Consider the following 15,528-nt stretch of genomic DNA (forward strand, 5'->3'; position numbering starts at 1 on the left):
TGCCACAACTGCACGGATACCGCTAAAACGATCTTAATAGCCAGAGATTATAGTCGGCGGAATTGCGTGGTGAGATTTTCGCCGCGATCTTTCGTGCTTTCATTACATTTTCCACGCCGAGATACAGAAGTTTCTTTCAATGAATATTTTAAATGAGATCTCTCGGATTAGGTGTTCTTATGAAACGTTACTTGTGATAATAAAGTATTCTATATAGCGCGCAAAGAATTTTAATAAATGTTAACCCTTCATAACAGCGGTTCTCAACCTTTTCTCGCATATCATCCAGGCAGTATGCGATCAAACCACATGGTGCTTTCTATGTATGTAGTATTTATTCATTTTACTATACACCATTATACATAATTTTAATCTGATATAATTTAATTTAGTATGATTTAATATGATAAAATATGATTAAATATTATATATTTAAATATTCGAATTTTTTAATTATCATTAGTTTTTTAATTTTGGTAGTATACTGTAGTATATTTTATAGTATATTTTATGTAACACTGAATAACGCATTTATAGTAAGTATTAATTTAGCTTCGAATTATGGAAGGAACTGCAACCTGCAAACAAAATTTTTGGTATCACAGGATTAAATTTCGTAAAATACGATCGATTTTATTAGTGCAATAATTTTCTTGCGCGTTTGTGGGAGGCATTTTATGTTGCCATATATTTGCTCTGGATATATAAAATTTTTAGACATTTTATATGAAATAAAATTTATACGAAATTATAGTTAGTGACTATATTGAACCAGCAACAATCAGAAGATTCAGTTTAACTTTTACTGCTTATATATATTTTATTAACATTTAAAAATATATTTAGAGATAATATTTAAACAATAATTGGAAATGTGTTACTCTTAATATATACAACAGTTAACAAATGCAAACAATTAGAAGCATACTGATTTTTTATACTTGAATTATAGAATACTATGCTATACTGAACTATAAAAAACAATATTGTCTAAAATTATACAATAAAAAGAAAACAATAGTAAATAAATATATAATATTATGGTATGAAAGAAATTGAATAAAATTCCAATACAAAGTTTCATCTAGATGGATCACGAGACATAAAATGGTTAACTAATCCAGGTCTGAGCTTGGTACAAATAACAAATTCTAAAAAACAACAGTAAAACCCGTCTGGAGATACGAAGCAGACTCTTGGGAACAAAAGCAAAAAAACTACACGTAGGAAAGCTGGAATCCCTCTAAGCAATCATTTTCGCGATGGTGGTAGATGCTTTATGATACGTCAGAAATGAAAAATTCGTAATAACTTACATGTTACAACAGCATACGAAAAAACTCGCACGTACGCAAAGGCATACAAAGAATGAATTACACATACCAATTAGCTTGCTGCAGAAATTTATGAAACTTCCTCCATGAAAAGATCGATTATAAGAAGGAAACATACGTTAGACCTAATTGCGGGGCAGAGACACAAATAGGTTATGTCTGTTCACAGATGGCGCCCCAATAAAGATTATTATTAGCGGGCTGCTTAATTATGCTATTTTACCATTATACATGAAAACATATTAATACTTTCTTCGAAATAAATATTAAATAAATATAGATATAAATAAAATATTTAATCCTATGATAATAATTCTTCGTATTAAAATTTCTAAAATACTCAAATGGAATTTTAGAGTAAAATTTGAAATATTAACGATATTACGGAATTTTGAGATAGGTTATGAAAATGTATTTCTCTCGAAACTGTTTTCGAAATTAACTGGCACCCTGTCTATTTTGGTCTCTATCAAAATCATGCTAATAAATCTAATAAAATTTCAGTAACAAATTGTATCTAAAAAATATTTTGAATTAAAAATATTTACATACGCATCATCACGAAAATTACGAAAAAATATCTCGAAAGAAAACTGTATTTAAGATTTTATTATAATTTTATTATCATAGGTTATACTCAATTGCTATTATAATATTCGAATTACCATAAAATTGCAATTATTTATAAAATTACGAAAAAATGTCTCGAGAAAAATGGTATTGGAGATTTTATTATTATTTTATTATCCTACATTATACTCTGTTATTATTAATATTCTCATGAAAAAGAAACAGAAGCAGATATTGAAATATCCTTGACCGAAAATGCTCTTTGCAACACTGTGCAATAAATTGGTACGAAATTTTCCATTTACATATATCAATTATTCCATCGATCTGAAAGCGAATAAAAATATCTTTAAACATGCTACGAAAAAAGATTGAACTTATAAAATATGACAAAAGAAGAGGTGAAGCAATATAAATAGAACTGGCTCGTCGATGCATACAGAAAAGCATTATCCATTATTCTGTTTTTTCTCTGGAAAACAAATTCCCGATATTTTTCGATTTAAACTTACAATTGGATATCGGGATCAATCTCTGATTACAGCTCGGCTGTGCAATAAAGGCAGGGGGTTAAGGGAAAGCAACTTAGAACGCTTTTATGCAAATGTTCGTTTAATCTTCAACAAGCTCGCTCCGATCTCAGTTACCCAAAGGTATATTCTTCGTTGAAGGTCTTCGAGTCCCTAACGAATGGACTGCGCATTTATAAACGTATAGAACAGCAGTGGCTGCTCTGAAGCACGTACTTCTCAAATGAAAAGGAACAATTAACATAATTCTTCTTTTGCATACGTTTAACATTTGATGTATAAATTATAACGAGTCATATAGTCGGTGTCTCCTCTGGAACGTGCTTGAATCGCAATAATTTTCAATATCCTTCCACCACATCCCACTATATTCTTTTTCTTCTTCGCGATCCTCGACTTAATGGTACTTTATTACCATTAATGGATATAAACCTGAGTTTCTTTGATAGCAGCCATTTTAAGATCACCCGAGAGGAAGATTAATAATCTGGATCAACGATCTCGTTTTTAATACGATGGGGCACAAGCAGCTTTAGGGAAAGTCATTTATTTGTCACGAAAAATAGGTGTGCTTTGCATAAGATGGTAATTAGGTTTCGAAGGAATACCGAGTTGTGCGAATCTGTGTTGCACGAAATGAGGAACTGGTATAAGAAATGAGGTTATGTTCGAGGGGATCAACAAAAGTGTATTTCCATTTTGTGGGACGAATATGTTTATTAAGAAGATTAATAATGAGTCGAAATTGGTGCATATTATTATTACAATGTTTCCTTCATATTTATATTTTTTAATTTTGTAAAATATTTCATATTCAATATTAAATTTGAATTTTATTGGAATTATATATGAAACGTTAAAATATTGGGTTGGTCAGTGAATATTGTCTGATTTTTCCAGTAGATGATTCCATTTTTTGTTTTTTAGTATAATGCAATATTCCTAAAGTATTAAATATAATTGCATACTAATTCGAATTATTCATTGTGGATCAAAGTAATTGATATATTGCTTTATAAAATCGTTATATTTGCCAATTTATGTATCATTTCAACTTGTATTGAAATGGTACATTATATACAAACTTGTATATAATAAGTGAATTTTGGGTTTCAGTATTTTAAAATTCTATTTTAAAAGAAATTTAAAATAACACTTATGTTTGTACGAATCAAACATATAGAATAGTGATGTTTGGATTTAAAAAATGAATTTAAATCTCTCGAATCTTCGAAATCTCTTGAAACTCAAGAAAATTTCAAATTTCTAGAATTTTTGGAAATTGAAATTCTACGCTTTTTCTCGAGAAAATTCTCGAAAGCTAGGTAAAAAAAAATTAAAAATCGATGATTAAAAGAACCAAAGAGATCATTTAGAAATAATCAAAGTAACTCTGATTAAAATTTTATGCAAAACTTTTGTTAATAGATTTTATTTCTTGAAACGAAATATTCCTCTTTTAAAACAAAAACAGCACAGTAGTTTCTGAAATTTTAAATTTAAAAAATTCCGAGAGCTTCGAAACCTTGTGAAATTTTAAAAATTTCGAATTTCGAAAAATTTTAAATTTGGTGCCAAGCTATTCCAATTAAAAATTCTCATTAGGTGCCATTTTGTATGCAAATTTCCCCAATTCTCGATCCATATTAAACTAAAATATGGCACGTTGGTGAAGTATCATATTTTTTACACTTTTTACATTTTTAAAACAGAATAAAAATTGTTATGTTGAACAAATTTTATTAAACTCGTGTGAACGATTTTTATTGGAACTGTGAAACAACTGTGTTTTTGTATGTGAAAAACAATAAAAAGGACACATGACAGAAATAATAATCCTGAAACACTGTGCACCAAGTATATCTCATATACCAGAGTATCATAACTCAGTGACATACCTGGAGAGTAAATTTGCAAAAGTAAAGTGTGGGTTTTAAATATGAATTAAGGCAAGTTTAATTAAAGACATACAGGAGAAAATTAAAAAGGGAGATTAGTAAGTTTAATTAACTATAATCGCTTCCCTTATCTTCCTTTTGCGCTCTTCTCTTAATTTTTGCTTAAGCCTTAGGGGTTTACATCTACATAGAGACCTAAATACGAGGTACACAAGAAAAGAAGACACAACGTTGCAGAATTCTTTTTATTCTTTCGTCGGTTTCTCACTCTGCACTACCACATGGTAAATTAATCTTGCGTGGAATGGTGTATGAATTTTAAAAGATGAGTTCACAAGGGTTTTAAAGCGGACTCCTTGTTATTATTGCAAAGGTCCTTTCACGGCCTGCCAACTCGGCAGTTTTTTATCCGGAAATTAAATTAGTCGAGTAATGGAATAGGATAAAAATTAATTTAATATTCGGTAGATTTCGTTACGGTTCATCGAATGATTCTTATGCTCACTTGGCCTATATAGAATTGGGCAGGAAATAAATATGTATTTTTCCAGCTGTGTGACAAAATTTTCCTGTTAGTGTCCAAGATTTATGGAGAACATTTACTATTAGTAATGAAATGTGGAAATCTTCGACTTCTTTGAAGTCTAAATTCGGAGGCGTTCAGGCAATTTGCTTGCCAAATATGTGGGAGATTTAGGTTTATGGGTTCTCAGTTCTCTCAGGATTTTAACGTTTCTCAAATTGCATAAATTGAAATAAAATGAAATTTTCATCTTAAAGGACATATCGTAGTAGTTTTTGGAAAACTTCGATCTTTAATACTGTACTTTTCATTATAAAAACGGGATACTCAAAAAAAGTATATAAATCAAAATATGTAGCTACTAAAACAGATGAAAAATGTACTAAAATCGATCAATATGAATCAATTTCAGGAGTGTAAGGAATATAAATTGAAATAATTTGTTAATTAGATTTAACTAATGTATATATACAGGATGTTTATACCTTTTCAAGTTCAAATTCATAGTATGTGCTCAAATATTTAAATGTAAATGTATTTAAATATTTAGAATATTATATTATATTCGTGGAGCCTCAAATTCTTCCACTTCTTCGCATGATCAAAAAATTCTGTATCAGCCTGGATAGTCATATATCCGCAATGAGAAACCCTAATCCTGAGACATTTCTCACTCATTTCTCTCTAAATATCTCAAATGACTATTTCAAAAATCAGAACGTTTATTTTTAACCTCCTCTATTTTAGTACATAACAACCAATAGTAAAAACCCTTCCAAAGCAATTGCATAATCAAGAAACTTTTACAAATTTAATAATCACGCATACTCATAGCAAGAGTGCATTTCCTAGTGCCTGATACAAGAAATATTGTTCGATATCATCAAAACACTACATTTTATTCGTACCAGTTATACTTAACTAATTTAGTTTAATTAGCTCCACGCTAATTAAAAAGATTTCCAAAATTCGCTACCATCCAAAAATTTCTCAAAATCCTTCTATTCTACATCATCCTATATCATCCTATATCATCGTAATCATTAAAAATTAAGCTCTTCAATTCATTCGAACAGTAACATTGAACGAAAAAGATCGACTAACACGAAACCTCTGTATCAGGTGTTGCATCATGGGACAACGTTGGTCCACTGGGACTGCGAGGGCGGCACCACTCGGACGGCCTTGGTATTCGCGCGAGTGGATCGTGCTTGCGGCACCTTTGTCTGGGAAAAACCACCGTGGAGTCCGTTGAAGACCGCTCAGCTAGGCGGCACAGCTTCCACGGAGTTCTCGCTAACTGCCAATCCAGAAGACACGGTACCGGCCGGTTTATTAGGAAGGTATACCACGCAACAGACGGATTGCGCTTCCGTGACACTGGAGGAAGGATTCCTGGACCTGAGCTCCGTCAAGGAAGTGATGATCGGCTGTTGCGATCGGGACAGGGAGACCGACCTCAGAAGCATTTGCAAGAGGTACGGTCTGTCGGGCTCCGACTCGTGCATCGGCCTCATGTACGGCTCCAGTCTGCCGGACAATCGACTGATCTTTCTCCTTTGCCCTCCTGCGCTTAGCAAGTAAGTAGCGTCCACCTGTGATTCTCTTGTTAGCAGGATGTTCCGAGTCGGTCAGGCATTTCCAAGCACCTGGCTACATGCTTGGTGTTTCCAAGATACAGTACAATTTCTGTTCTATGATATGAATTAATTGAGCCGTTCGCTGCATAAATTAATTAACTCCATAAAACAAAAAATGGAGAAATGCAATGAAATAATGTATATTGTTTTTTAAAATTCCCTTTATAATTTAAATCGAAATAAATATCGTAGAATGCATAAATACAAATGTAACTTTCATCTAACGGTATATAAAATTTATAAGAAAAAATAGCCAAAAGGTAATCGTTAGTAATGTTACCATTTTTATGTTACTGGAAGAGTTAATCGATTTGGCAAGTGAAAAAAGTAATAAATTTAAATTTTACTAAATTTTACTTAAATTCTGATAAGACGGCGCTAAAAAATTCACCGTTATCATTCATGGCTCGCTAGTGCATTCGAGTTGCATTATTGCAACGATTTACATTAGAGTACGGAGTTAATGAAAGTGACCTCTGAAATAAATTATTTATTATTCAGTGGCCAAAAAATTTTTGTCGTTTAACTGTGTTAATCTTAATTATCAGGGAAAGTTATTATAAATATAAAAGTTATGACTATACCAAGTGCTTTGACACTTAAATTTCAGATTTTTCTAAAAGTGGAGTTAATCGATTTGTGCAGTAAGCGGCTCAATTGGAGGATATAGGAATAAGTGTCCTTATGAGAGAATTTTCCATGTAATTGAACAAGAAGCGTGTACATAGTACTCGATCTGATTTAATAATCAAATAAAAATTATAGAAAATCGAAAATAAACAATATTTTTTTTGTAAGTGAATCAAAAAATGGAGTTGAGAACCACTGTTTTAATATACAGGGAGTTCCAGCATCGGTAGTACAACCGGGGAAGGTATGATTCTACATGAGAAAACAAATCGAGAATATAGATTAAAATTTTTTCATTCGGTGCTTTGTTGTCGAGGAAATTGACTTTGAATATTCACCGAGTACGCGTGTACTTAGCTATGGCTTAAATGGGTAAACCCATCGATACATCAGTATCAGTGGTATTATCGAGAAAGGGGTGATTCTATGTGAAAAAACAAATCGAAAATAAAGAATCAAATTTTTTCATTCGAAGCTTCGTTATCGAGAAAATCGACTTTAAATATTCACCGAGTACGCGTGCACTTTGACTTAAATGAATGGACCATCAGTGTACCAGCGTGCTCGGTGGATATTCAAAGTTGATTTTCTCGACAACGAAACTCCGAAGGAAAAAGTTTTATTCCTTATTTTCGATTTGTTTTTTTAAATTTTATTCTTTATTTTCGATTTATTTACAACGATGGTTGTATTACCATTGCTGAGACACCCTGCATAAATATTTTTATTTGGGATCTTTGTTAAAGTTTTTGCAAGGGAACTATAAATAAAAATGAAAACCAAATTTTGAGTGTGAAGTTACAAATATTCGTATGTTTGTGATCTGTTTGGTTCAGGAAAATCAAAATTCCTTGAACTATTACAAGGAAAATACAAAAATCTTTTATATACATGACCAATTTGAATATGTATTTATAATTATTTTCTTTAATATTTGGAATTTTTTCTTTTTGATTAAGAATATAATAAAATCTTTTGAATACAATCGCATAATAAAGAAATTGACTCGTTGTGTGGATCAACTTATTCCCTAATTTTTTAAAATAAGGGATTTGAGATTCTTAATTATTTCAAGAACGAAATTACTGATTTATGGTCATTTGAGGTTTGAGTATCGATTTGCACGTCTTTTCCTGTTTATGGAACTTTTGTGGGCTAAAAAAGAAGCAATTTTTATTTAATTATAATAGTGAACCAAAACTGCATATTTATTAACCTATTCACGTAAGTTTATTTAGAGTTGCATACTACATATGGAACAAATTAGGCAAATTTTGCAAATTTGCAAAAAGGAAGTAATATTATAGCTTTAAGCTGACAAATATTTTTCAAAAATTTGGAATAAAATTTTACTTATCCAATCCCACATGTATGTGTATTGTAGTATCGCAGGATTTCCGCCTCGTGTAAAGGTAGCTTCAACTTAGAAAGTCACCGAGGGTTGGAAGGCAAGGTCGGTCGGAAAAACCCCGGCGATGCGTCAGGCCCTTAGTATGGCCATATTTGGCGATGTTGGGGGAGGCTTTTGGAAAACGTATACCTGTTGGGGAAGATATAAAAGCAGGAAAAAGTGATTAGTGAACAGTTCTCTGGGGACAGTTCTTGAGAGACAGTTCTTTAGAGGAGTTCTGAGTTGTGTTTTAGTTGTGAGTCATTAGTTGTAACAGGCTGAGTTGTCATTGTGTCGTTGAGTCGAGCGTAGTCTTAACTTGGAATCGATATAGGTTCGTGTGATGAGACAAATTCGTGTATTTAATTGTCACTCGTATATTGTTAATTTATTATTATTAATTAATAAATAATTCTACTTACCATCACCAATCCCAGTCTCTATAGTATATTTAATTATTTATCTATACTATATGTCTTTTTAATATTATATTTAATATTTTTAAATGCATTCAAAATTAATAATTTTGTTAAATATTGATATTTAATATTATAATATTTCATTATAATTTATATTTTTATTATTTTTATAATATTTTATTATAATATTTAATATTTAATATCGTATATAATATATATAATATTTAGGTATTTCTAGTAATAAATAATTACTGTTTTTAATTGGACACTAAATGCACTCAGAGAGAAAAATCCGTGATTGATCAATAGAAAAGACGTCAAGAAAATTACAGTAGCTCTTATTGTACCGAAGAAGAGGCAAAAGGTATTGGTCCCTAGCTGGAATGTTCAATCTCATCTTCTCCTTTCACCTGGCATTCCGATTGCACTGAACAACACGAATTTTAATCTGTAATATCCATTGAGTATTTCTTGTAGAGTTTATTTTCCTGAAAACAATCAGTAATCGAAATTGCTCTACCATTCACAGTTTCCGAAAATTGTGAATTTTTCTAAAAGGACACAATTTTTGTCTATAATTATTTTATAAAGTTAGTGGATAATATCCCAAGTTTATCAATGTCCATAATTATAATTATTCCTGCTTCTGAATAACTATAATTGGTCATCAATTTTAAATATAAGCAACTGAACGTACCTTTTACACACTATTCTTGCATTTCCGCATAAAGTTCTTCATCTAATACGAAATTGCTACACAGTATCATATTCTGTTTGTTTTTCAGAAAAAGAAATCATGGAACAGAATTGTCGAAATTATTTTTAATTCGATTAGATCTAGAAGATATTCGTCAGTAACGTGTATACAGGGTTTCACCGCCATGTAGCCATTGCTCGCTCCTCTAGCCACGACAGTGTCGTAGCTATGCATAATCCTAGTACCAAGTGCAATGGAGCTAACAAATAACAGTCTACCAAAGAAAAAAATACAATTTTGCTATAAAATTTCGAAAAATTTCGAAAAATTAAAAAGAACTATGAAAATTTACTATAGATAGAAAATATCTTAATGTTGAAATGCGTAGCCATCTTCATGTGATAACTGATATTCTTTCTTAAAGAATAATTTTCGGAAAATGATTTCAAGCTAAGGAAAACCTAGAAAGAATAAACCTGAAATAAAATGGATTAGTGCAAGAAAATAAAATAAAAGCGGAACCAATATAAACAATAAAGATCGATCAAATGGAAGGAACGACCCAAAGATAAGATATAAATATCCCAACGGTGAGACATAAAGAAATCAACAACGAAAAATTCGAATTCTCAAATAAAAATAAAATCTGAAGAAAAATGAAATCGTATAAAATAATATACATAAGCCTGAAATGAATGGAATACAATCTGAAAAGATAAAAATAATTAAAACCTGAAAAAAAAAGGATTAAATTATTTGAGAGGTGCCAATGACTAGCCAATGATCAACGCAATGATAAGACATAAACAAACCAACGACGAAACATTCGAATATTATACGAAATATTCGAATGTCCAAATATAAATAAATATAAACGAAAAATAACATCTGAAATAAAAAAAAAAAAATAATTAAAGTCTGAAAAAAGCAAAAATAATTAAAACTTGAAAAAAAATAATTAATACTTGAAAACAAAAAAAATTATTAGTAAATTGTTTAATGGGGTGGGGTGGCTAGCCTCAACCTCACTTCGGATCTCCACCCTTCGCATACATCGAAAATTTTGATGTTACACTCCCGAACTTAAACCGACAAATGACTCGAGCATCGGCGCGTCGCCCCTTATATAGCCCCCGATCGGTCGAAGATCGACGGAAATTTCCGAACTTTACCGATTCCATTAATTATTATTTTTCCGCTCTAATAGCTAACAATTTATTAACTTTTTCACTTTTATTATAAATATACGTTGCGAGCAATTTGTCATTAACAATATTAATTTGTTATTAACAATCTGTGTATTAATTTATACACTTTTTGTAAATTATAAGTACATTTTAACATTAGAACATTATAAGTTCAAGTAATAACCAGTAATTCATTAATTTTTTCCCTTTTATTATAAATTTACGTTGTTAACAATTTCTTAGTAATAATAAATTTTATAATTTATACATTTTTTACAAATTACAATTACATTCGCACTTCCATAGGGTAAATTGCCGTGATACGCATATGTATGTCAAAATATATTTATTTCCCCTGTATTTTTGGCTAAAATGAATTATTACGCAAAAAGTAAAAACGTTAGACGATTCATTCCCATCTTAAAAGTTAGGTGGGAGATTATTTTTCAACATCTTTATTTTAAAAAATAATTCGGTTTTATATATTGAATGATGGAAGTATTTCAAATTACAAGCAATTTAGAAAAATTTCTCGTAATTTTCTGATTAGTATAGAAGAGTAGATGAAAACGTACACGTGATATATCTAAAAAAATGAAATCCATTGAACGATGATATTGGTGTCGATTACGCATAACAACGGTCCTGATGAAGTTAGATGTCCGAACAATGGTTCCGTGGTGGGAAAATCCCGCTTACTGTTTGTCGATATCTACTTTACCGTCCTGTCAACATTCAAGATCATCCTAATATTGCTTCTCCTTTAGAAAAGTGTACAGAATACGCTACAGTGTAGCAAATTCGTATCAGACGAAGGACTTTTTGTAAAAATGCAATAATATTCGTAAACAATACGCTTGGAGGCTTATTTTTAAGCTTTGCTATGACCACCTTATGGTATTAACCTTTATGGTTATTTGCTATAACCATGACCAATTATAGTTATTTCGAAGCAGGAATAATTATAATTATAGACATTAATAAATTCGGGATTTTCTCTCCTAATTGCAAGACAACAATGAACCTTCTAACGCTCTTACTTTTTCTGTAATACTTCATTTTAGCCAAAAATCGTGCGTTTTTTGAAAAACTCGCATTTTTCGAAAAACTCTCATATGCGACCGACGCTTAATGTGTTAATATCCTACAGTGTAATCAATGAAAAAGTTGTTGTCCGTTTTTTTCTCCAATTTTTTTTTTTGATACTCGTGAATTGAGTTTTCAATTTTCACTATACCTTTTCACGTGTTTCTAAATAAAATAAATTTTAGTTTAGCGAAATGGTCAATAATATTAAATGATAATAAAATGAATGTTACTTACTATAATAATTTAAACAGTGATACTAGGTAACTGATAATAGGCGATGCAAATTGGAAGTGTCATCTTTCATTCTGGTCTTCATGAAACTTCTTTTTTGAAGTTAAGCGACTGAATACTCTAAAATCCTGCAAAAATTGCAACGAAGTATCTGTCGTTGAGAATATAACGTGTTTTTCGGAAAAGCTATTACGAAGATGCCCAATAAGTGGGAAAAGGTCATCGAATTAAACTCTGCATATACAGTGGAATCTAGATTATCAGAACACCGATTACCGGGATGATCGATTATCAGAATATCGATTAACGGAAAATTCGATTAGCGGAACACTGATTAAAGGAACATCGGATTATTCGAGCAGTATTGTCGAACAATCATAGAAGAGAAATATATACAGTGAGCCACACAAGTATTTTTCCCTCCCTAAAATTTGTGACTGTGAACTATACTCGCTACTGTGATTACTATACTCGCAACATATGTTTCAAAATTTTTATCAATGAGATATATATGTATCATTGCATTATATAGTATGATATTACATATTAAAACAAACTATATTTGTTAATATTTTAATTCTATATTATATTATTCAATTAAATTTCATTCTATATTATACCAAATTTTTATTTTAAAATAATTTAAATTAATAAGTATTAAAATCCCATAACCACAATTAAATATAAATATCTGAGTTTTAGGACACATTTGAAGTACAGTAAAAAAATATTACAAACAAGCATTTCAAAATTAATATTCAAAAACGAAGGATTTAATACTAAAAGATAAATAAGTCTGTTTAGTTGAATTTTATTAAAATTAGTAACAATCCCAAATTTATTTCTAGACTTAACAAAGATTAAGTTGCTATTCGTATATGTGTACACAGAATAAAATATTAATTATTGTAAAATTGATTGATAAAGAGTACATATTCATATAAAATTGACATTTTATAATATTTTTATTTTTATTTACTGTATTATTATATTAATGTTATTTAAAATATTGAACAATTGAATAAATATTGTTATTCTTTTCTAATATTAATATCAATGTTTTTTTAATATTTATATAGTGACAAAAATCAAAATTTTCTTCCTTTATTAACAACTATACTGAATCCATATATTCCATATAAATGCCTGCTAATAAACGTAACGTTTATTCATAAGTATCGCATTATGAATGGATGAACTTATTAATTAATCAGATCTATCCTGGTTTAATGGACTTCTGCTCCCATTGGCTCGAATAATTGACGTTCGTATATGGTTGATAATATCTATCGATCTAAATTTCTAGATAGTACTGACAGTTTAGTTAATGAAACTAGTTTCATTAGTGCACACTGTTTATATACCATTCCAATGCAATTTGATTTCTAATAAACAACGTTTTTCGTATGAATAACGAATTCGAATTTGCATATCCAGTGCATATCTTGAATATCACATGATATATCGATTTCCGACATGAATAGTCGATATACTATTGTACGAAAATAATAAAATCAATTAAGTAACACGAATAAATATAAATTAAACGATAAGAATAAGAGATTATTAGTATAGGAATTAATTAATGCGATAAAATTAATATGTGGTACTAAATAAATACCAAATATTAATATGACGTGACAGTTAGTGTTGTATAAAGATATAAATCAAAATGGTAAATTGAAAATGGAGGCTGTGGTGGCTGAAGGGTGCTACAGAATGAAAATCAATCGATTGAATAAGAATATCAATTTCTTTTCAACGAATATTATAATTATTAATCGAAGATTGTTGTATTATTAAGAGTTATTACAAAATAATTGTTTCAACGAAGACCAATATTTTCTTTTAAATGAATATAAAAGAAAATTTTGTGTATCTTATAAAATATTATTATCTTATTTGTTAATTTATTTTTCATTTATAATTAAAATATCTGTAATTATATTTAGCTACAGAAATTCAAAAAATGAGTAATAATATTGAAACAAAGGAAGATAAAATTTGTACAATCGTATATAACCTCTAAGACTGTTATCCTACATTTTGATTCGGAAAAGGAAACAAAATGGCGATTGTTTGACGTTCCTATTAAATCTCTCTAATAAATATATCGTATCATATATATTTATATAATTAATATTGTCCTGGTCGTATTTATCAATATTATATTTTAATATTTCAATAATAGAATATTTTAAAAACTATAACTATTAATTTTTTTAATATACTAATAAATTAAATAATAATATATTCTTAATAATATATTCGATGTTTACACGTGAAATATAGTTCATGTACGTAATACAATTATACTTAAAACGTGTTATATCATATTTACATTTTTGCAAAATGGTTAATCGACAATTAATTTGTTAAACTTATGACTTTATTAAGCTGTCGTTATTCAGATATTTTCTGAAACGTGTGAGACAAAATTCACAAAGTATAACCTTCTGATGTTTCACTTGAAAAGTATCATCTCTGAAATACACTGGCAAGAATGCTTGCTTTGAGACAGCCTTGAATCGTATGTATGTTTTAAAATACCTTTGAGGGTAATGTAGAAGTACTTCTGGAGCATCTCAGCCGATGTCTCTTTCCATTGAAATGTCTTTGAAATAAACTTTATGAAACACGCGGGGAATCTTACTTGGAAGCATTTGTAATATAATATGCTTACATAGAATGGTTAATATCGAGTAACTTAAATGACTCCCCCCGCACTGAATAATTGAAGCCTCACAAAGCGATTACTGATTATATTATCGATATAATTTAACACAATTTATATACCATGGATAGAATTTCTGCAATATTCTGCAATATTCTCACAATATGCAGTGAAGATTAAATTATGAATTTGAAATGCGTAAAATAAATTGTAAAATAATATATATTGCAGCAGATTAAATTATAAATTTATTGAGCCATTGTTTCCAGTTACTCGAATTATTTGGAGTATTATTTTAATTATTATAGCGTTATTTATATTATCGTGGAATAAAAATTTCTAAAAGATAGTAATTAATCGTTAGTATTTTATATAGCTGGATGAGAATAATAACATTAACCTATTCATAAAGGTTAAAGGTATTGATCATTGATGGTTTTGCAGTGATCAGATTTAAAAATTTTTAGAAATTATTTCTACGTGCTATTACGATTTATATTTACTGAGTTATAATATTTATAATAATTCTTTAAATTTCTCATTTTTAATGTTTTATATTTATATAATTAATAAAATAGTTTGTAATATTCTATTTAATTAGTATTTTATTAATATTAATCATTTTTATTATGATAATCTAATATTTCTTTTTAATGTAATAACATTTGTATCGTAGAATGAATCATTTTTTAATATCATTTTCTAAAAATGTATTC

General features: G+C 29.4%; 1 protein-coding gene across 1 annotated transcript in view; it reads left to right on the top strand.

Annotated features, from left to right (window-relative positions):
* The window catches only part of LOC108545515 (1-phosphatidylinositol 4,5-bisphosphate phosphodiesterase epsilon-1), a 107,015-nt gene that overhangs the window by 60,817 nt on the left and 30,670 nt on the right, over positions 1-15,528 (top strand). The window contains 1 exon segment of the mRNA XM_017897178.1: positions 5,978-6,435. Coding sequence (XP_017752667.1) covers positions 5,978-6,435 — 458 coding nt within the window.

The sequence above is a fragment of the Eufriesea mexicana genome, unplaced genomic scaffold (assembly GCF_001483705.2).
Source record: "Eufriesea mexicana isolate 0111107269 unplaced genomic scaffold, ASM148370v2 scaffold472, whole genome shotgun sequence".
Taxonomy (NCBI): domain Eukaryota; kingdom Metazoa; phylum Arthropoda; class Insecta; order Hymenoptera; family Apidae; genus Eufriesea; species Eufriesea mexicana.